The following is a 22,737-nucleotide window of genomic DNA, read 5'->3' as shown; positions in this document are numbered from 1 at the left end:
CTTTAACCGCATGTTGGCGGCCATAAAACAGACCAGGAATTGTCACACACCATTACATACTTTTGATATGTGTATCCTTCAACTTCTGCCATTCATCAATTTTTTTCCCAAGAAACCCTAATTTTTTGGGGCAGTCGGTGAAAAATAAACAGTGGAAAGTTCCACTGGCTCTGCAGTTCTATTGAAGGAAATACCGAGGAATGGACATCCTAGCAATTACAATTACTTTTAAGGCTCTGAAAGGATTTTATGAAGTCATGAGACTCTGGATAGCTCATCTTTGAATGCACTGAACTGAAAAAAGAGAAATTTTAAAATTCCCAATATGCTTGGAACTCTCCAGTTGACATAAAAATGCCAGCGTGCTCTTCTTTTACTCATTATTTATGTGTGTTCTTATTGTTATGTTCGCAGATAATGCCAAGAAAAAGAATTATGTGATTTACTATAACTCAGTGATAGATATAGTATTCACAGGGTGCAAACCGACAATTTATCTTGCAAAAAGAACGAACTTGCCCGAATGCACACCGTTTCGTACTAATTTCAAAATTATTAAAGTTTATCAAAGTTAAAATATTTATCAAGCTGGAAAAAAATATTGAAATCACATAGCAAAAGTTAGATTAGTTCCAGCAAATATGTTTATGTATAGGGTTGTCTGGAAAAGCTGGATCAGTCGGCGCGGGAACCGAGGGGGAAAACAGGCTGTCGTCTGGATATCGTCACGAGCACGCAAAGATTGAAGCGTCTTTGTTTTATCTACATCGATGTTTTCTTTGCGAAAAAATTGATAAAATTTTATGACCCATCACAGGCCTTTAGATAAATGAGCAATTGTCAGAATGCAGTGAGATTGAAAATCTTGTCAGTATCTGTCATAATTCCATGTGTATATCTTTTGACTTTCTTGGATAAACACTTATTACGATGGTAGCCGTGCATGAAGCATTTTCCCCCTGCAGAAACACCTGTTTTCATATCCTGGTAAAACACGAGTATATTCTTATTGATAATTAAAGAATCTCGCAACTTCAGGAATTTGATTTTCAGTGCGAAGCAGTGAGAGGAAATAAATAAAGCACGAAAAAACAAAAAAAACTTAAAATAGCTGACAATAAAGAAGGAGAAGAAAAATTTTAATACAATATTCTCTGTCATTTTCAATGCATATACAGATGCAGGTCTACATGTTGAAAGCAAATATTCATTCATTTTCTATGGGGCTTTTTTTATTGGACATAGTTCCCTTTCTAAGGAAGAAATTCTTCAAAATCATATGTCAGTTTTGAAAATTTTTAAGATCCCAAAGAACCAAAATGAATCTGAACAACCATTATCTATATTGGATTACGATTGATTGATTGATTGTATACTGTTTAACGTCCCTCTCCAGAATATTTGACTGATATGGAGACGTCACCATTGCCGGTGAAGGGCTGCAAATTTAGGCCTATGCTCGGTACTTAACTGCCACACCTGCTGTGACATAAAAATCCCTTTTACGACAAGCAAGGGGGTATTGAGGACCTATTCTAACCCGGATCCCCACGGGCCCATTGGATTCCGAAGCTTCATAAAAATCCTTACAAAGATACTTAGCGGGTTCCAGTAAAAGTTCAACCAAACTTCTTTCTTTACTCCTCACTAAGATATTAAAAGCAGTGAAGGAGAAACTTCAAGAGTACTGTGCAACAATATATTCAAGAAGTGGCGTAAATCAGATGTGGATACTGAAAAATTTCAAGGAACTTTTGGACAATATGAAATCACATGATTTTACATAAATCAACAGCTTAGAAACTTACGAGATTTCAACTTTATATACAACCATTCCAAACGATAAATTAAAGTCCAGGCTTTTTGATATCATTGACAGCTGCTTTTTAAAAAAAATGGAACTCGTAAATCAACTTATTTGTCATTAGTCATTTGCAAAGTTATTTTGTTAAAAAAAACATTCTGATTGTACACATAAGTGCTCTGCAAAAAAGATGCTTGACTGTCTGATTGACAATATCTATGTGGTTTTTAAGACCGGGTCTTCCAACAATCTATTGGAATTCCCATGGGCACCGACCCCCTCCCTTTCTGGTTATTAGCAGACCTATTTTTGTATTCATAAAAAGCAGAATTCGTCCAAAATCTTATACGTGAAAAAAAGAAAACACTTGCGCTGGCCTTCAACTCGACATTTAGATATATCGACGACGTATTGACAACAAACAATAGTAACTTTCATTCTTCTGTCGATACGATATATCCCGGTGACCTTGAGACAAAAGGTTCTACAGAGTTTGACACATCTGTTTCATATTTTGATATTTTATTTGAAAAATTTAATTAACAGCCAAGCTCTTTGATAAATGTGATGACTTTAACTTTACGATCATCAACTTCTCTAACTTATGCAGCAATATATCTTCATCACCTGTATACGGAGTTTATATATCTCAATTGATTCGATACGCAAGAACATGCTCTACGTATGAACAATTTCCAAAACGAGGTAAATTATTGACATACAAGTTGATGAAAGAAAAATATCAGCAGTCTCGTTTAAAGTCATAATTTCTTAGGTTCTATGGTCGAAACAATGACTTTTCAGCAAATACAATTTATCATTGAGTCAAATGCTGACTGACTTTTTCATACTACTTGTTAGACCATTATTTATACACTGAATTGAAGGCGGATTTTCCGTTTTTTTCCGATTATGACAAGGAGCACACGGCGGTAGTGACCGGTCAGCAGGGGATGCTCGCTCCTTCATAGCACCTGATCCCGCCTCTGATGTTTTGGAGGTCATTGTTTGCTCTGCTTCTATTTCGTATTTTTTTTACTTTTGATCTTGAATACTGTTCGTAATCTCCATATGTTTCACCCCCCCCCAAAAAAAATGAAATTAAACCAAGGATATGGTATTCAAAAAATCCAAAAACGGATTGTAACAAAAAAAAAAAGATTCATCGATTTTCATTTTAAAAGGTTATCCAAATTATTGATCATTTTAAACATGCATGTAATCATAGGAGACCAAGTTTTCCTACCAATTGTTGAATTTCCGATGGGCATTAATTGTGCTCCTTCATTTGCTGGCCTTGTTTTTATTCCTAAGAAGAATTTTTTCAGAACAATTTCTACTTGAGAATAATATTAATGAGAAATAATAATAATATTAATAAGTGCCGACAAACAACTACGTTGTATGACGAATAAGATGCTTAATTATGATATCAACTTTTTCATCGTCAACTTTTCTTATGTAGTTTTATTTGCTACAACTTGTGTTTACAGCTCCGAGTATGATAAATAATTAAACCGAGGCAGGCTTCTATCGATAAATATATATTGATGTTACAGGGATTTGAACGACCTTGTTTAAAAGCAGCACTTTGTAAATTTTATGGTCGTTATACTTAGTAATGACCTTGTTAGCAAATACTAGTTTAACATACATGTAATGTTAACTAGTAATACCAGTTGTCAGGCTTTAGTATTATATAAATGTTCTTTCTACCTGAGCAAAGGACTCAGGGCGTGTTTGACAGGTCAACGGGGGATGCTTACTCCTTCAAGGCACCTGATCCCACTTTTGGAATTTCCAGGGTACGTGTTTAGGACCCTTTTCACAAATTACATGTACTAGTAGTCTTGTTTATATATTTTCTTTGTCAATTACTGTTCGTTATCTTCACTTCTGTATTTTTGTAACCAGCATTCCTTCCAACTAACAAAATAAAAGTGAACTTAACATGCTTAACCAAAAATGGCTGTTATAGTTTAATTTTGATCCCCCAAATTTGTCTTGTGTTTTGATGATCTTATTCTCACTAGCTTTAACATTTCTAGGCATAATAGATCCAGGTTCGATTTATAGATTAGAAAAACACAAGAACAGGGTGAAAAAAATATTGAGCATTAAATTGGGAGATAGCGAACAGTATTCAAGCTCATTGATGACATTTAATAAGTAGTCTTTGGAGACCAAGTTTAACCATACAGTATTCTGAATTCCGAGGGAATTGTGCTCCATTATTAGCTGGCCTCTTTTAGATTCTTATGAAGCATCCTTTATGCAAGAACTTCTACATGATGGCTGAAATATTGACGACCTGACCTTCAACAAAGACCAGTCACTCAGTTTACATGAGAAATAGAAAACCCTTGCTGTGGACATTCAGATATATCGACGATTTTTATCAGTTAACAATAGCTATTTACATTCATATACGTCTACTCCATATATAATATCGACTTGATTTAAGAGACACTATGGAATCTGTAACACTTTTTCACATTTTGATGTTTTACTGACTATAGAGGATAAGAACCAACTAACAACTAAATTGTGCGACTAACGAGATGAACTCAACTTTTCCATCGTCAGCTTTCCTTATTTATATAGTAATATCTCAATATCTCTTGCTTATGGTGAATGTCTCCCAAATTATTTGCTACTCAGGAGCTTGTCCTGAGTACGAACATTTTTAAAGCAAGGCATGCTGCTCACTAATAAGTAGTTTCATCAACCTCCTTTAAAGTCGGCATTTCGTAAATTCCATGGTCGTTATACTGACATTGATTGCAAAAATAACCTTCCATTGGGTCGTGTTTTGGCTTTCTTGTATCAATTGTAAGGCCTCTGCTTGCATTCTGAAATATGACGACAAAGAGTTCCTTCTCCTTGATTGATACAGAGGGCTCATGGCTGGTGTAACAGGTCAACAGGAGGTGTTTACTCCTCCTAGGCATCTGATCCCTCTGGAATTTCCAGGGGTCCTTTTTTATGCCCTATTTACATTTTGTATTGTTTATAGATTTTATTAATAAAGATCATTGGTCGTTATTTTCACGTTTTACATGTTTTCCTCGTTACTAAGCCTTTCTTTTCAAACTTTTACTAAACATTAACCTTGGCCACAACTTTTGAACTATCGGTACTTTGGCTTTTGTTCTTCATATGTATAATTCAAGACCTTTGTTTTGGGTAACATTTCCATAGCCTAACCTTGATTTTGGTGTTTGACCCTCTTTTGAAAAACTTAAAGTTGCATTGTGACTTTTGAACGATTAGTGCTAGGGCTTTCAGACATCCTGTTTATTCCTTGTGACAATGCCTTCCTTTGAGAACCAATATTCTCTATCTCCTGACCATGATCTTTGAGTTTGACCTACACTTGTAGAAACCTTATCCTTGCCTATATCTTTTGAACGGTTGATGCTAGTTCTTTCATGGTTTCCTACATGTATATTTCTTGCGACAAGATTTTTCCTTTGGTCAATATTTTTTTTACCAATATTTAATAATAAATAAACTGGAATCTGTTATAAGTTTGTTGGTAAATTTTCACCGAACCGATAGGTTACAATAATTTGGTAAAATATATCATTTTTTCAACGCGCACACTGGCACAAAACGGAGACGCATTAGTGGAAGGAAAAATGTCTAAAGCGAAAACACATTTACTTTGAATAGTTTCAAGGTAACCAATACATGATCATCAGCGATTTTTAACCATAATCAACAATTTTTGTTCTAATTAACAATATACTGAATTAATTCTGAATTCGCATAAAATAAAATGTCACAGAATTGATAGTTCTATAAATAAATAAATAAAAAGTAAATAAATAAATTTAATGATTGCTGAATATGAAGGATTGATTCCAGAAAATATGAATAAAGAAATTATAATAACTAAAAGTGGGAAATTCCTTTTGACGTATTTTGTATACTGTTCATCAATCAATAATAAAACTAGTTATACTTTTATGATAAAACAGCGTCGTTTCTTTTTCATATATACTGAATCAGTTCGAGTAGTCTAACATATCATTCTATAATATAAATCATTTTCATTTTTTATAAATAAAATAAAAAAAAAATACTGAGTAATAACAAGCGATTGATATTCGAAACGTCCTTGTATTCCTTGCAAATAATGGAAGATATTTAAAAAATGACAAAATGGCATTCATATTTAAATATAAAAACAAGAGAAACAATTCAGTTTCCTGATTCAAGTATTAACTTTACTTACCCAGAGAGGGGTTTTTAGGGATCCTTGTCATCCGCACATAACTTGAACTGTTAATTCACTGTAAAAGTGCTTCCTGATTTCTTGACCTCGCGTGCCCCCCTCGACATCTGTCCATGCCCGACACACGACCGTCTCTCCCCCTGACAAACAATACCTGTGAGTTACAGTTATACGTGACCATTTACCGGGCACCTGCAGTCCCCCTCACAATTGACATCTGTATCCCCCAAGATCCCGCCTGATTGGCTGGAGTGTCCCCCAGATAAGGTTACTGATACACCGTGTTCTTACTCCTCTTTGTAGCACAGCTGCAGGTGTTGTCACTGTAAAGAAAGTGTTGATTAAATTTACTTAAAACAATAGACAATAAAGCAGTCAACCCCCCTCCCCCTTCATTTTTGTACAAAATACATCCAAATTTTCAAAGGAAGTACTTGAAAATTGGGCAAGAGGTTTCAAATTGAATATCATAGTGCAAGTGACATAATAATAATATCCATGTTGGGGACAGAAATATGCCACCATAAAAACCTCATGCTCTTGACGTTATTATTTTTATTTTAATTTTAAAAAAGCGTTGAGAGTTATATCTTTTTTCATACGAAAAAATTAATGTGTACCGTCAAGTGCCAGTGAGTAAAACGTTAGAAAAAGTGTATTCTTCTCGCACATTGTGTGTGATTGAATTCACTGAGAAATCTCGTATTTTTGAGAAATCAGGCTGTAACTTTTATTTTTACTTGGGGTGGGGCTGGGACTGGGGGGTTATCTATACTACAGATACCTGTGCCCAAACCTTCAAAATACTTGTATGTATAGTTTCCAAAAAAAAAATCTTTCAAGATATATATATCCGGAACCATTTTTGCCATATCGTTATGGGGTTTGAATCTATCGACCTAAAATGGCTTCCTATGGTGCTAGACCTCCTTCGTTCAGAAAGAAGTAAGTTTTTCTTTTATTATTTCGTTAATTAAAACATTTTTTTTAAAGTCTTCTTGGCACCAGTTTTTCTGATTTTGTGATTTTCACCAAAGTGACCGTTTAATGATTCATCTTTTCATTTAATTCTAATCACTTATCTTCACAATGTGGTGATACACCAGCAACGTTTTGCATACGTTGTCAGTCTTGGTCATCTGTTCCATATCCTTTAGTTGATCATTGCTTTTGCGATTTGTAAAAATAAACTATCTAAATCTAAATTTTAGGATGATAAAGTCACATGGACTTGTCTTAGGCTTGCACCTAATAAGTCATAAAATTCATTAGTAGTTTAGTACATTTGTCAGGTTGGGCACAGCCTACCAAATGGTACTTTATCCCCCGTTTGGTAGATAATCTACCATATCGGTAGCCAATTTTACTAACCAAATGGGGGACTTTTTTATTCTATTGAAATGTTCATTAAAATAAAACAAAAGCGCATTTATTTAGGCATTGGGGCATTTTAGTGAACATATTCCTCGCACAATTAACAAAAATCGGTCGAATTTCTATGTGTAATTTCTCCGTAACTTCGTAAAAACAATACCGATAGTTGTCTGTAACAGTCATACTTCTTGATCAAACGATCAAAAAAAATCTTTATTGTGTCTTGTTGGATAAAAATCCAATTTTATACAGTGATTTAACTCTTGATGAGTTAACTTTCAATCTCTTTTTGGATCTTCGTCAATGTTTATCTCCATAAAATCCTGTTGAACACGAGCTCCTCATGCCTTACCGGTATGGTGGGCACTTCCTGCTATAAAGTTATTTTTTCCAGAGTTGTGCGTAATACTTGTTGTCATTTTACTTTTAGGATGAAGTTGCAGATTCCATGCGACCTTTTGGGGTTTAATATGCATATTACTGGTGAATTTAATAAAATCGAAAAATAATATTCAATAAAAGATGTACAAAATGACGTTTGCCATAATTCTTGTTTTTGTTCCAAGTACACCGTTTTAAAACAATAATTATGTCAAATTCCAACTACATTTACTATTTCTATGAAGAACAAAGCCAATGTGTTCAAAATAAAAAGAAATGAAGGCAAAACTTATTTTTCTCCTTATTTCCTAGTTGAAAATTAACACAAATGTGCCTCCGTAGTTAAATCCGACTTTTCATTAGGTTTAAAAAAAGATCATCGTTTTGATTGGTTTGCACTTATTGATTGGTTGCCCGGATAATGGAAAAAGAAAGTAAAGGACATGAGTGACAGGTGCAGCATCGTTGGAGAAGGAGAGAATTTTCTTTTAGAGTAAAAAACGGAGAAACATTGCACTTGTTTACATAAGCTACGTTTTTTGTCAAATTTTTGAACGACTGTGCGCAAAAAATTGCACATAGAATTTTTGATTTTTTTCACCGAGACCACCGATAAATATCTATATTTTATTCCACATGGTTTAAAATTATGCGAAATTCCACTCCACTCCATGGAATTAAACACAACCAATTTTGTCCCCCATTTGGTTAGTAAAATTCGTTACCGATATGGTAGATTATCTACCAAACGGGGGATTAAGTACCATTTGGTAGGCTGTGCCCAACCTGTTTGTATACACTTTGACATTTGTATACACTTTGTGTCATGTGTCATTTTAAACAACACAGTGATAAGGGTTAGATACTAAGATAGAAAAAAATATAACTGTGGCTTGGAACAAGACCATACCACAATACAATATCTCCCATTTTGTTCAATGTGGCACATCAGGGTGGATTAAAGCAAAATAGATATTGAAGAATACTTTATGGAATTACACTGAAAAAAAAATCAAATTAATTATAACAAATCTTTTTGAGCTTTTATATGCCATCTTCACTGAAATTAATCAGTATAAAAATTCAACTCACTTCTCAATGCCTTTTATCTTCCTTTCAATTTTCACACCATGTGAACTCTCTGGATTGTTAATATTGAAGGTGTAGATTATAATTATCTGCCCCTGATTAATTTAGTTTGGTACATTATCAAGAATTCTATTATTAAATCCTGTCTGTAGGTCATTCTTTACTTCGAGACTTTATTAAAATGACGCAAATAGATTCTAGAAATTGTGTTATAGGTAAGGAACAGTGAAAAAGATTTGAAAGAAAACAAATATGTTAATTAGGGTCTTCCGCTTCCTTCGGAAGACCCTACTGTTATTCTACTGTTTCTTAGTATTATTTTATTTTTTTTTCCCGCTCGATTTTTGACAGGCGATTTCTCAAAGACCTTTGGACTGATTTTTATGAAACTTTCAGGTTAGATACCTTGTAATTAAACCTATTTACACCTGTTTTCAATTTTTTGATGCATGCCTTTAATCGTGAGTTATTGCCCTTTAATTGATAATTTTGATGTCTCGTTTCCACTAAAAATCTCAAGAACGACGTAAGATATTTACACGAAAGTTGGAGAACTTGTAGCCAATACATTGTAGATGTGCAGAACGATAAAATTATAAGCTGATTTCCTAAAGTTTGGAAGCTATAAAACGGCAAATTTTAGTAATTTTTTTTCTTGAATTTTTGCTACTTTTTGTGTAATAACTTTTGAACCGAGAATAATTTGGTAAGAAATATAGAACAAAAGTTGTGTGTAATTACGAGAGCTTTCATATTAGATTAATGAAAAGGGGCTGGCCCCTATAATTAGGGGTTAATAGCTCATACACGTTTTTTCTGATAGCTTAAAATATTGGTATATTATGAAAAAGTTTGACTGAAATAATTTCGAACTTATAAAATCTTGTCATTTGATATAAAAAGAAATAAGCTTCCAGCTATATTTAATTGTTTTTTATATAAAACAAGTACATGTATGTGAGAAACCTTTCAGGAACAAGTTGTCTACTATATCCAGCCAAGCCTTTACTGCATACATGTGCACATTTTTAGTTGATGCATCTAAAAGATATAGTTTTGATTCGGTGTTTCTTTGTTTTCTTTTTATTCAAATGATTTTAAAATGTGATAATGTACACAACAATAATTAGTACCTAGTTTAGAGGATTTTTTCGCGCTTGTTTGTAAACAACGCGCGGCATTGTGGGAAATAGGAAGGTACTAAAGACGCGATGTACTAAACACTGATTTGACCTGATTCAAATTTGTCTGTAAATGTTCCAAACAGTTGAATTTTTGTATAGCATATGCCTCGAAGTCATAAAGTCTGTACATAAGTAATTTAAAATACTCAATATTACCATTTAATTAAAATTAAAACGTCAGGTAAATATCAGGTCTCTAGTATATCCCGTTTTTAGTGTGCCCCTTCGAGTCGACGTCGGACACATGTTTGTCATGGTTTACAAACTGAAAATAGAATGATTTGTGAAGTTGAACATTTTCTCACAAAGAATCCGTTTGTAGACATGCACACTCATTTAATCTGGAGCTACGAAGTACTTTGTCACTTCTCTGGAACATTATTCTATTAAGCAGAATTATCCCGATTCATATATTCTAAGAATCTTGTGTGAATTGTTTACGAGGAAATTCTGACTGTCACATTAACAAGGATGAACACTCTTGACTCTGCTCCGGATTCCCCAGTGGATAATTGTATCGAGTGATGAAAGAGCACAGGCACCTGAAGTATGGATAATACCCCCCCCTTTTTTTTTTTTAATGAAAAAAAAATTTAAGAGTGTATAATACCTCAAAAATATAAAATTTCCCCGTCAAACACATCTATATGTCGTTATATGCAAGCAGATTGTACTTTTTCTCACGTTTAAAGAATGGCCCTATTCGGTATAATAAAAATACACAAGGTAAGAAACAAAAGTTGTAAACAAACGGGGGTTCCCCACTTCGAGACAAGATTTCCAAGGTAATAACAGTGTTACCTATCATAATTTTGCAAACATTTTGTCTGGGAGATGTTCTTTTACTAGTCTCTTAAAACTAAACCCCGCCATTGATGGTTAATATGCCGTAATCATACGATTTATTAATCGGATACATAAAATATTCTCCATTGGCAGCGTTGGAGGAGGTTTTGGAGCTGCTTTTCTGTTTCGCCTTATCTGATTGGTTAATTCTAATAGAGTTTAAATATCTAACCAATCAGATAAGGCGAAACAGAAAAGCAGCTCCAAAACCTCCTCCAACGCTGCCAATGGAGAAAATTTTATGTATCCGATTAATAAATCGTATGATTACGGCATATTAACCATCAATGGCGGGGTTTAGTTTTAAGAGACTAGTAAAAGAACATCTCCCAGACAAAATGTTTGCAAAATTATGATAGGTAACACTGTTATTACCTTGGAAATCTTGTCTCGAAGTGGGGAACCCCCGTTTGTTTACAACTTTTGTTTCTTACCTTGTGTATTTTTATTATACCGAATAGGGCCATTCTTTAAACGTGAGAAAAAGTACAATCTGCTTGCATATAACGACATATAGATGTGTTTGACGGGGAAATTTTATATTTTTGAGGTATTATACACTCTTAAATTTTTTTTTCATTAAAAAAAAAGGGGGGGGTATTATCCATACTTCAGGTGCCTGTGGAAAGAGCTGACGGCGACATTTTAATGTATGATTGGCTTGGACCATTGGAATGAAGGTTAGAATATTTTTATTACTTAAAATTTACACTACTGATTACATGACAGTGATGTACATTGATGTTATTAGAAATACACAGACACACTTATATATTATCTGTTTTACAGTTCAGAAGCTGTCTGTTTGCCTTGTAAATCCCCACAGCTTTATATTTTATTTTTTTTTTAAATTTGAGCCAGTAGGACTGTTGAAATTACATCCTCAAATTGAGGATGTAATTTCAACAGTCCTACTATCTATCATAGTGATCATACTCTATAATTCAAACTGCACCTACTGTTACAGAATATATTCAACTAATTGGGAAGTTTCTAGTATGCCGGTCCCCAGAATCACGCGATTGCGCATGAGCAGTTATTTCCCTTGCCGTTGCTATGCAGAATGTAAACAAACCGCAATTTCCCACTCGCTTCAACAAAACGCATCCGATCGAGTGATTAGGGTTAGGTTGTTTATTTTTTTTTATTGTCTTTTTTAATAAATCCACTCTGTATTCTTTAATTCTGACTTAGGGCTTATTTATGTAATTTTTGCTTACAAAAGCCACTATGTGTGCGCATGTGCCTTTTGTGATAAGAAACTTGCATGTATCAGTCTGTCGAATTGTGCCGATATCTTACACTTTGGCTTAGTTCATGAAATTTTTGCTTTACAAAGGAAAGATTAAGAAATGAAAGTTCGGGTAAATCAACTCAATTTTTGAAACATGACGATTTTAGCGCTGAGTTTAGGCAAGTTATAATATTGTAAAAGCGACTTACCGTTAACTGCAGCTCTGTATCCTGACCTCCTAATCATGTCCAAATAGGCCCCTTATTCATAAATTTTATCTTTTCAAATCGATAATGATGCACAATTCAATCCATCGATGACTAGTAATTAGCTAACATTTGTTAAATCCCTGTATTTCTCACAAAAATCACGCAATTTTAATAGCATTGCACTTTGAGTCCTATCAGGCATTTCTTCATTACGTCAAAACACAAGTGACGCATCTCATGAATATTTATGAGATTACGTCAAAAATTGATCATGTGACTACATTCCTAAACAACGCAAGATGGAGATATACTTCCTAAACATGTACGTTATTTTACAAAATCTTTTAATTCTCATTTAAAAAACTGTGTTTAAAAACCAGTTTTTTAAACCCAATTTTTCACAAGGAACACGAATTTTGGGTCAAATTTGCAATTTGTGGTTTCTTTTTCGATTTTGTCGATCGCTCACGCGATCGTCTATATATTGTATACCGCCTTCGGCGGCACCTATTTTAGCGCCATATTTATGGGGACCGGTATACTAGAAGTGTTCCATTTAATTATATATTGACAGTGTGACTGTAAGGGTGAGGGCAGATACTTATTTAGTTTTAATTTAGATTGTGCTTGTCAAGCCGCATTTGACATTTGGTGCATCCATGCTCAATGTTCACACTGAGAGTTTATTCAAATGTTTAATTCGAATGAATTCACTGCTCGTTAAATTACTTCCCATTAGCTCCATGTGAACATGAGTAAGGATAGCTAATTCAAATTAAATAGAAATGAATTTTGAATGTAGCTTAAACATGTTAAAGAAGCTAAGCACTGTGTGTCCAAAGTATACTGCGGAAAAATTGTGTGGAGCAATGTGCAAGTCACAATCTTCTTTTGCCAAGGTGTTATCATAAGAGCTCGCATTATGGGCAGGGATTTGTGCTGCTGTCTGGACTCGCTATAAATAGATGTTCTCAAAAAGTCTTAATTATTTAATATCATACTTTACTGACAAAAAAGGACAAAAATTGCAAAAGAAATTTGTTTTAAAAAATTGTGATAATAGAAAGTTTGCTTTTTTTGTTTGATAAGACTGCTGTAATGGTTTAATGTTTGTTTATTTGCCTTAATCATACATTTTTCAGTCATTTCATGGTGCCACCACTTGGGATGGTATTAGCTGCAAATATAGACTTGTACTCAGCACTTATTGCCTTTAAGAAGTATGAGATCCATTTTGTGCTAACACCTACCGTGACACAGAATCTTGGTTTATGCAGTCTCATAGGAGTAACCTGTCTAAAGCATTTAGCAAATGAAATTGGAACCTGCGACGTAAGGTTCAGCTTCTTATTGATACTTTGATTTATAATATTTATTTGAGAATTTCACTCATTCACATACTTAGAGATGTTAACGTTGATATATATTGTTGAATAGCATCAATTTAGACCTTTAATTAGCTAAGTAAACATGTACTGTGAGGTTTTTAAGGTCTCATTCATTTTATATGCCAGATGCATGTTAAGGAACATTACTGCATAAATGTTTTTGTCTTAAATTTGAAGCTTTTTACTAATATAGAGATATGTTAGTTTTAAACCTCTTCAAATTAGGGTAGACCTTTACTTTAAACTCAGCAATGTGAGTGTGTTGTGTGAACTTGTGTTAGCGAGACAGTGTGTTGTATGAATTTGTGTTAGCAAGGCAGTGTGTTTTGTGAACTTAATTGTGTTAGCTTGACAGTGGGTTGTGTGAATTCTTGTTAGCTTGACAATGTATTGCGTAAACTCGTGTTAGCGGGACAGCGTGTTGTGTAAAATCGTGTATAAAGTGTAAATGTGACAGTGTGTTGTGTAAACTCGTGTTAGCTAGACAGAGTGTTGATTGAACTCGTATTAGCGAGACTTCGTGTTGTGTAAACTGGTGTTAGTGAGACTGCGTGTTGTGTAAACTCGTGTTAGCGAGACTGCGTGTTGTGTAAACTCATGTTAGCGAGACAGCGTGTTGTGCGTATTCTTATTAACGAGACATCATGTTGTGTGAATTCGTGTTAGCGTGACAGTGTGTTGTGTGAACTTGTTATCCTGAAAATTTGTCGTGTGAACTGGTGTTAGAGAGATAGTGTGTTGTGTGAACTCGTGTTAGCAAGATTGCATATTGTGTGAACTCGTGTTAGCCAGACTGCGTGTTATGTGAACTCGTGTTAGCGATATTGCATGTTTTTTGAATTTGTGTTAGCGTGACAGTGTGTTGTGTGAACTCGTGTTAGCCTGACAGTGTGTTGTGTGAAATGGCATTAGGATGACAGTGTGTTGTGTGAAATGGTATTAGGATGACAGTGTGTTATCGCAACAGCGTTTGGTGCGAACTTGTGTTAGTGAATAGTGAGACAGCCTGTTTTGAGAATTCGTGTTAGCGTGACAGTGTGTTGTGTGAACTCGTGTTAGCCTGACAGTGTGTTGTGTGAAATGGTATTAGAATGACAGTGTGTTGTGTGAAATGGTATTAGGATGACAGTGTGTTATCGCAACAGCATTTGGTGCGAACTTGTGTTAGTGAATAGTGAGACAGCCTGTTTTGTGACTTTGTGTTAGCGTGACAGTGTATTGTGTAAACTCGTGTTAGCGTGACAGTGTATTGTGTAAACTCGTGTTAGTGAGACTGCGTGTTGTGTAAACTCATGTTAGCGTGACAGTGTGTTGTGTGAATTCATCTAAGCGTGACAGTGTGTTGCGTGTACTTGTGTTAGCTAGACAGTGTGTTGTATGAACTCGTATTAGCGAGACTGCGTGTTGTGTAAAACTTGTGTTAGCAAGACAGCGTGTTGTGTGAACTTGTGTTAGTGAGACAGCGTGTTTGTGAATTTGTGTTAGCATGATAGTGTGTTGTGTGAACTCGTGTTAGCGAGATTGCATATTGTGTGAACTCGTGTTAGCCAGACTGCGTGTTATGTGAACTCGTGTTAGCGATATTGCATGTTTTTTGAATTTGTGTTAGCGTGACAGTGTGTTGTGTGAACTCGTGTTAGCCTGACAGTGTGTTGTGTGAAATGGTATTAGGATGACAGTGTGTTGTGTGAAATGGTATTAGGATGACAGTGTGTTATCGCAACAGTGTTTGGTGCGAACTTGTGTTAGTGAATAGTGAGACAGCCTGTTTTGTGAATTCATGTTAGTGTGACAGTGTGTTGTGTTAACTCGTGTTAGCCTGATAGTGTGTTGTGTGAAATGGTATTAGAATGACAGTGTGTTCTGTGAAATGGTATTAGGATGACAGTGTGTTATCGCAACAGCATTTGGTGCGAACTTGTGTTAGTGAATAGTGAGACAGCCTGTTTTGTGACTTTGTGTTAGCGTGACAGTGTATTGTGTAAACTCGTGTTAGCGTGACAGTGTATTGTGTAAACTCGTGTTAGTGAGACTGCGTGTTGTGTAAACTCATGTTAGCGTGACAGTGTGTTGTGTGAATTCATCTAAGCGTGACAGTGTGTTGCGTGTACTTGTGTTAGCTAGACAGTGTGTTGTATGAACTCGTATTAGCGAGACTGCGTGTTGTGTAAAACTTGTGTTAGCAAGACAGCGTGTTGTGTGAACTTGTGTTAGTGAGACAGCGTGTTTGTGAATTTGTGTTAGCATGATAGTGTGTTGTGTGAACTCGTGTTAGCGAGATTGCATATTGTGTGAACTTGTGTTAGCCAGACTGCGTGTTATGTGAACTCGTGTTAGCGATATTGCATGTTTTTTGAATTTGTGTTAGCGTGACAGTGTGTTGTGTGAACTCGTGTTAGCCTGACAGTGTGTTGTGTGAAATGGTATTAGGATGACAGTGTGTTGTGTGAAATGGTATTAGGATGACAGTGTGTTATCGCAACAGTGTTTGGTGCGAACTTGTGTTAGTGAATAGTGAGACAGCCTGTTTTGTGAATTCGTGTTAGTGTGACAGTGTGTTGTGTGAACTCGTGTTAGCCTGACAGTGTGTTGTGTGAAATGGTATTAGAATGACAGTGTGTTGTGTGAAATGGTATTAGGATGACAGTGTGTTATCGCAACAGCATTTGGTGCGAACTTGTGTTAGTGAATAGTGAGACAGCCTGTTTTGTGACTTTGTGTTAGCGTGACAGTGTATTGTGTAAACTCGTGTTAGCGTGACAGTGTATTGTGTAAACTCGTGTTAGTGAGACTGCGTGTTGTGTAAACTCATGTTAGCGTGACAGTGTGTTGTGTGAATTCATCTAAGCGTGACAGTGTGTTGCGTGTACTTGTGTTAGCTAGACAGTGTGTTGTATGAACTCATATTAGCGAGACTACGTGTTGTGTAAAACTTGTGTTAGCAAGACAGCGTGTTGTGTGAACTTGTGTTAGTGAGACAGCGTGTTTGTGAATTTGTGTTAGCATGATAGTGTGTTGTGTGAAATCGTGTTAGCCTGATATTTTGTTGTGTGAAATTGTATTAGCGTGACAGTGTGTTGTGTGTTAGTGTGACAGCGTGTGGTGCGAACTTGTGTTAGTGCGAAAGTGTTTTTCAGTGTTGTGATGGCGAGCTGTGTGATAGCCTAATGGCGTCTTTTGTGTCGGTAAGATGGCACGCTTTTATGAAAGTGCTATTGAGCTTTAGCAAGTGGCCCTATCTGGACACGCCTTATTATAATTGATCAGTTCTCAGATATACAGTGAATTACCGGTATTATTGTTACCATGAAATCAGCATTTACAGTTGCAATTACCTAGTTAGTAATCATAAGATATTAGTTTGCCAGTTTTAAAATTATGGTGTTCCAATGATGTGAAGTTGCAGTGTGTTAGCATGTTAATTTCAACAGACTGCCACTCCAATGCAGCTTTAAACAACATGCTGCTGTGTTTACACAAAACAAAATATCATGCAAACACAACTCTAAACAATCTGTTGAGTGTTAGCTTCACTGCATGCTGGATTCAGTGTGCTGGCATATTATCACTGACGTACATGCTAGCACATTGTCACCTCGTGCTAGTATGTTGTCATAAATACTCTAGCACATTATCCTAAACCCACTAGTGCATGATTACTTTGCACTTGTATGTTGTCTTATTAGGGGATAGCATAAATGACTGCCTTAATTGGTGTAAACTTCTTTTAATTGATGAAAGAGTACATTAAAATTTACAAATTATACACAGAAAATGTGACAATATCTTATCTCTCAATTTGATAATCTAATTTATAATCTCATGAATTGCACTTTTTATTAGTAAAAGAATTATAAATTAAAAAATTTCAATTTCTTTTGGATAGGTGTAACTCATCTGAATACTGAATTTTGATACCAAGCATGACCATGATTTGCCAGAAGATCATCTGTTTGGATGTGACATGGAATAAACAGCATAGTGAAAATAAGTCAAGTTTTGGTTTGTGAAGACAATTTTTAAACACACTGTGTATCATTTTTAAATTTTGATTTGACAACATAAATCCACAAATATGAACATATCAATTGCTCTCAGTTTTTTTCAAGTGAAATAGTTCTTGTAACAGAAATACATGTACCAGTAATTACATTGGAATAAATGTTATTTCTAAATATAATAATATTTTGTTTGTGTAGCATGTTGACCTCTTTATTAAGGTCTTCCCTTTCAAAGTTTAGACTTACTTATTCTAATGATTAAGATAGATCCTCTGTCTTCAGCAGGAATATAAGATCTTGTAATACATGTATGTGTATTTTTTACAGTATAATGTAAAAAAAAAATTGTTGTTTTGGCACATACAACTAATTAAAGGCATAAACATGTGTATGATTCCAAGGAATTCAGTACATAGGGCATGTACATGTAGTTTTCTAAAACAAGATTGAAGATATGTCCAGTCGCATTTCAATGTCAACTCCAAAACTGTGCCTGTTGCATACTTATTAGCCCATCTGAGCTAAAGGAACCAGTAAATTTTTTAAAAACATAATTTTATCCATTATCATCATTGTCTAAAATTTCACAATATCATTTTCCAGAACCAAAGTGAAAATTGGCACAGAGCATCCTTAGTGTAGGGGATTCAAATTGTTCTTATGCAGGGCAATACCTTCAAAGAGATTTGTTTCTTTAATGCTGTAAATGTATTATATTTAGCTTGTACAATATTTGGTGGAAATTGACTTTTGAATAAGTTAGCCTAGATATTCTTATTTATGTTTATGTACAAGACTTTTAGCTTTGTACTTGATTTAGTGATTGCTGCATTCCGCCAAAGCCGCTAAAAAAGAATACACAGACATATGTAAAATGTTCATAATATACCTTTCAGAGAATTTTACACTCCTATTGAGGTACCACCAGTTGCTAGTGGAAAGCTTCAAATTCGAAACATACACAACACATTTCTGTGCGTTTATTATAAAAGTATTGTTCTACTTACTGATTGCAACTAATGAAGATTGTTCATCATTATTGTAAATACATTTGGATTTTTTGAATTATTATATAATTTGTTTATTTTATTTACCTAGTTATATTGTATATTAAATGATTTTAAAGCCATTTTTAAGATGGTAATGTAGCAAAACACTTATGTTTCTGTAGTATGACACGTTTCACAAACATAATTGCAACAAACATGATATATCCGATATCAAAAGTCATAAAATTGGAAGTTAAACTGTTGTGGATACGATTTCAAGAATGCTGTTAGAGAGAGTACCCTTTAGACCTCATGCTCACACCAAATTAAAGAATTCAAGTAAGGGTTTTTGAGACAAATCGAAAAAGAGAATGTTAGCAAAGTTGACAATCTAGACAGAAACATTGAATCTTTTGCTTATCGCTAGGAAGGAAGACCCACTCGTTGCTTTGCAACGAGCTTTGCTCTAGTTATAATTAGTTTTGCTGCAAACTGTGAACACCAAAAAAAAAAAATCATGTTGTCAATGTGGATATGTTCATCTAGGTGGTAACTGGTTAAGCAATGGTTAATTGTTATGAAATTTGTGAAGTTGAACACAATTACTTTGGGCAAAACTTACAATCTAATACAAAATACCTTCAATGAAATATTGTGAACAATCAAATTATTCTCAAAAACAAGTCCCACACAGGAGGTTCTTTAAAAAAAGATAGAAAATGTACAGTGTGGATCACTAAAATATTGAAACTCTTTTTAACAAGGTAGATATAAGATATTTTTAAGAGAGAGATCATTTTTATAGTTGATAAAATTGTGAACGATCAAATTATTAAAAAAAATATAAATAAGTCCCATTATGCCATACAGGTGGTTCTTTATATCTTTTTTTTTTTTTAAGTATCTAAGTAAGTAATTTAGTCAATATACTGTAGGTCACTTAAATTTTGAAACACATTTTTAAGTGGTAGAATTTTTTTTAATAGTTTGGTTAATGTTGTATATAATCTTTAGGGATACAAATATACATGACAATAAAATTTTTGAGACCGGGTAGTGTCACTTGATAGCACAAAAATTTTCTTCAGTAAAACTGATTTACACTTTATGGATTTGATATTAATATTATATGATGAAAAAAAATCATTCAAATGTCAGTTTTCAAAACCAAAAGAAAAAGAACACAAAATGCAATACATGTATCTCTCATAAACTGAATCTGCACTAGGTCCTGTAAAAAGTTTTCTTTCATCACACATAAGTTTTAAATTGCACAAGATGATGGACTTAAATTTCACTGAAGAAGAAATGTTATTTTAGTGATAGGTACCCTAAAGGGCAAAATGGTTGAATATCAATTGATCCATCCATTTAAGTGAAAATAGTTATTGATCTATTCATTTAATTTAGGGCTTGTCATTAATCTTGTGGCTCTTCTAGATCAATATTTACACTGTACCATGTTTATGATGAGAAGTTAGTTTCTATACCCTATTGCGATATGATGCTGTGTCTACAAAATGTACATTGTATATGATGGATTTTCTTTTAGGCAGCCCAGTGCGGAGAATTTTACCTGCCAGAAATGTCTACAGAAAGGTCACTTCACGTTCGAGTGTACAGGAAAACGGAAATATGTTCACAGAGTGTCTCGATCAAAGGAAATGGCTAAACGATTGAAGATGGATGAAGAAAAAAAGCAGGCAGAGTTATTGTAAGTTATGTACTTCTTTATTGTAAGTTCAGATGCGCTAAAGATATTGTAAGTTCAATTGCACTTAAGTTATTGTAAGTTCTGATGCACTAAAGTTCAGTTGCAATTAAGTTATTGTAAGTTCTGATTTACTAAATATATTGTAAGTTCTGATGCAATTAAGTTATTGTAAATTTTGATGCACTAAGGTTAGTATAAAAGTAATTATTTGTAGGAAATTCAGAAAAAAGGAAAAACCTCATATACGGGAAAAATTTCTTTAAAACCTGAAAGTGTTTAATTGAATACATGTACCTCAGTCCTGGTAAATATATTTGCATCAAGCCATCAACACATGACTCTTTGACTTTAATATGAGCTGTCATATTCATGGATCAACCTCATATAAGGTCTATGTAATAGCTGTTAGTTAAGTTTGTGACAACATGTAATTGTAATGTGCTATTTTGTTAACAGGAACATTTGCACATCCATACAACAGAAAAAGAAGGATTCAAAAAAGAAGAAAAGAAGAAGGTACATTGTACTTCTTGATATTTCCTAGAGAACAATCTTACTCTATATAAATTAGTGTAAAGAATGGTGTATGTTGTGCTTCGGTTGCAAAACTAAGAACTTATATGACTCAGAGATTTAGACCCTCAGTTTATGTACATTTTATTCTTATTTGTCAGTTGAATTTTTTTGTTATTTTATGTATATACTTGAGTATTGACACTCACTTTGAGTACACTCTATAAAAGGAAGAAGAAGAAGAAAATGCTAACGATGCAGTTTCATTAAAAAGAAAACTTAAAATGATAACAACCATTATTGTATTTGACAGGTCGGTCAGTTCCTCCTCCTCCTCTAGTGAATCCAGCTCTGACTCCTCAGACGATGATTCCAGCTCATCATCATCATCTTCCTCATCATCGTCGTCATCTGACAGTGACTCGTCATCATCAGATTCATCTTCATCATCATCATCATCATCTGACAGTCCTGATTCTGAAAGAGAAAGGAAAAAGAAAAGAAAGAAGAAGAAACAGCACAAAAAATGAAGGATTCAAAGCAACAGATAACATTAATATTTTAAAAACTAATTTTTAGCATTAAGAAAATACCTCTTATAAAAAAAATTAAATATAATATAAAATATGATTTAGAAATTCTGTTCATACTTTATGGAATATGATTATATAGATACCCTTTACACATTGCTGTTTAAGGGGGTTTATACTTATGTTGAAGTTCAGAAAGCTTGTTGCAACAAATGAAGGAGTTATTCCTCTTTTCATCATGAAGCAAATATATCAACAGTGTCAGATTTTGTACCCATATGCAATTTGTGAAAAAGCAGAATTCAATTATACTGGACAGATTTTAAATTTATTTTTCAATGAAACATGTTTTATGTGTATTTCTTTTACTGAAGTAACACCCATGAAGCTGAAATGAATTTTATATGTCTCATAAAAAAAATACAAATGGTGGATGACTTTTATATTTTCCGTAAACTTACAGTGTTGTAAATTTTGTAGATAACTAATTAAATAAAGTCTGCAAATAGGCAATATGTTTTATTTAATTTGTCTCTACTAAAGTGGGTGTATTTATAACCAAAATTTTTCAAACTTAATTCTCATCCTTCCTTTGAAAGAAGTGTGCCATTTCTGATCTTAGACGATCCAGAGATGAACATACTTCACTACAGAAACCTTACATAAGATATGGCAAGTATCTACAGAAATATTGACTTCTAATTATATTTTAATGTCGATTTTTAAAATTTGAGATAAAATTTTTGAACAAAGATCACATGTATATTGCCTGTTAAACATAGTCAGTTTGTTACAGAATAGCGCTAGACTTGACAACGACCCGGAGCCATTGTTACCTGAATTTTTGTTAAACTTTTGTTGTAATGTGAAGCATCGTTAGGAGGGGAAGGGTAAACCGTGACCCTGCCGAAAATAATTAGCAGAGGTATTCAATGGCACGTGAAAAATGTCGATAAAGTTTTGATAAAATCACAAAGAAGTGCAAAAAATGATTTCAAAGTTGTTTGGATGTATTAAATGTTCATTGTCGGAGAATAAAGTGACAGCAATGTGATACCAAAAAGCAACCCAGATAGCGGCCAAATTAAAAACGAAACTCAATCTTATGTCATCTCATTATAAGCCGTTACACACCTTTTGATTTTACTTAATGTGAATATTTTACCATTTTATGGTACTTATAGTACGTAACTATAGAATTTTATTTACGATCACTTGAACTTTCCTTCATTTTAATGATA

General features: G+C 34.1%; 2 protein-coding genes and 1 long non-coding RNA gene across 4 annotated transcripts in view; 2 read left to right on the top strand and 1 right to left on the bottom strand.

Moving 5' to 3' along the window:
- The window catches only part of LOC134247224 (neurogenic locus protein delta-like), a 29,665-nt gene extending 23,265 nt beyond the window's left edge, over window positions 1–6,400 (bottom strand). The window contains exon 1 of the mRNA XM_062729575.1: window positions 6,045–6,400. The gene's annotated coding sequence lies outside the window, so the exon portion shown is untranslated. The remainder of the gene's footprint in view (window positions 1–6,044) is intronic.
- Window positions 6,401–6,948: 548 nt separating this feature from the next.
- Window positions 6,949–22,001, top strand: LOC134247219 (zinc finger CCHC domain-containing protein 10-like). The gene is made up of 4 exons (XM_062729571.1): window positions 6,949–6,989; window positions 20,292–20,453; window positions 20,910–20,969; window positions 21,280–22,001. Exons 1-4 carry the CDS (start codon window positions 6,949–6,951, stop codon window positions 21,494–21,496), a joined length of 480 nt encoding a protein of 159 aa, XP_062585555.1. The 3' UTR covers window positions 21,497–22,001.
- On the top strand, window positions 9,861–19,203 carry LOC134247223 (uncharacterized). Of its 2 annotated transcripts, none has more exons than XR_009987783.1 (3): window positions 9,861–10,426; window positions 13,504–13,693; window positions 17,636–19,203. It is a non-coding gene; the product is annotated as an uncharacterized LOC134247223 (long non-coding RNA). The 2 variants fall into 2 exon arrangements; XR_009987784.1 differs by lacking the exon at window positions 9,861–10,426 and adding an exon at window positions 11,539–11,598.
- Window positions 22,002–22,737: the final 736 nt, after the last annotated feature.

Source organism: Saccostrea cucullata, unplaced genomic scaffold, assembly GCF_032062105.1.
Source record: "Saccostrea cucullata isolate Sc308-1 unplaced genomic scaffold, CSIRO_AGI_Scuc_v1 ctg38, whole genome shotgun sequence".
Taxonomy (NCBI): Eukaryota; Metazoa; Mollusca; class Bivalvia; order Ostreida; family Ostreidae; genus Saccostrea; species Saccostrea cuccullata.
Note: the sequence above shows the minus strand (reverse complement) of the source record. Positions and strands in the feature narration are given on the sequence as shown.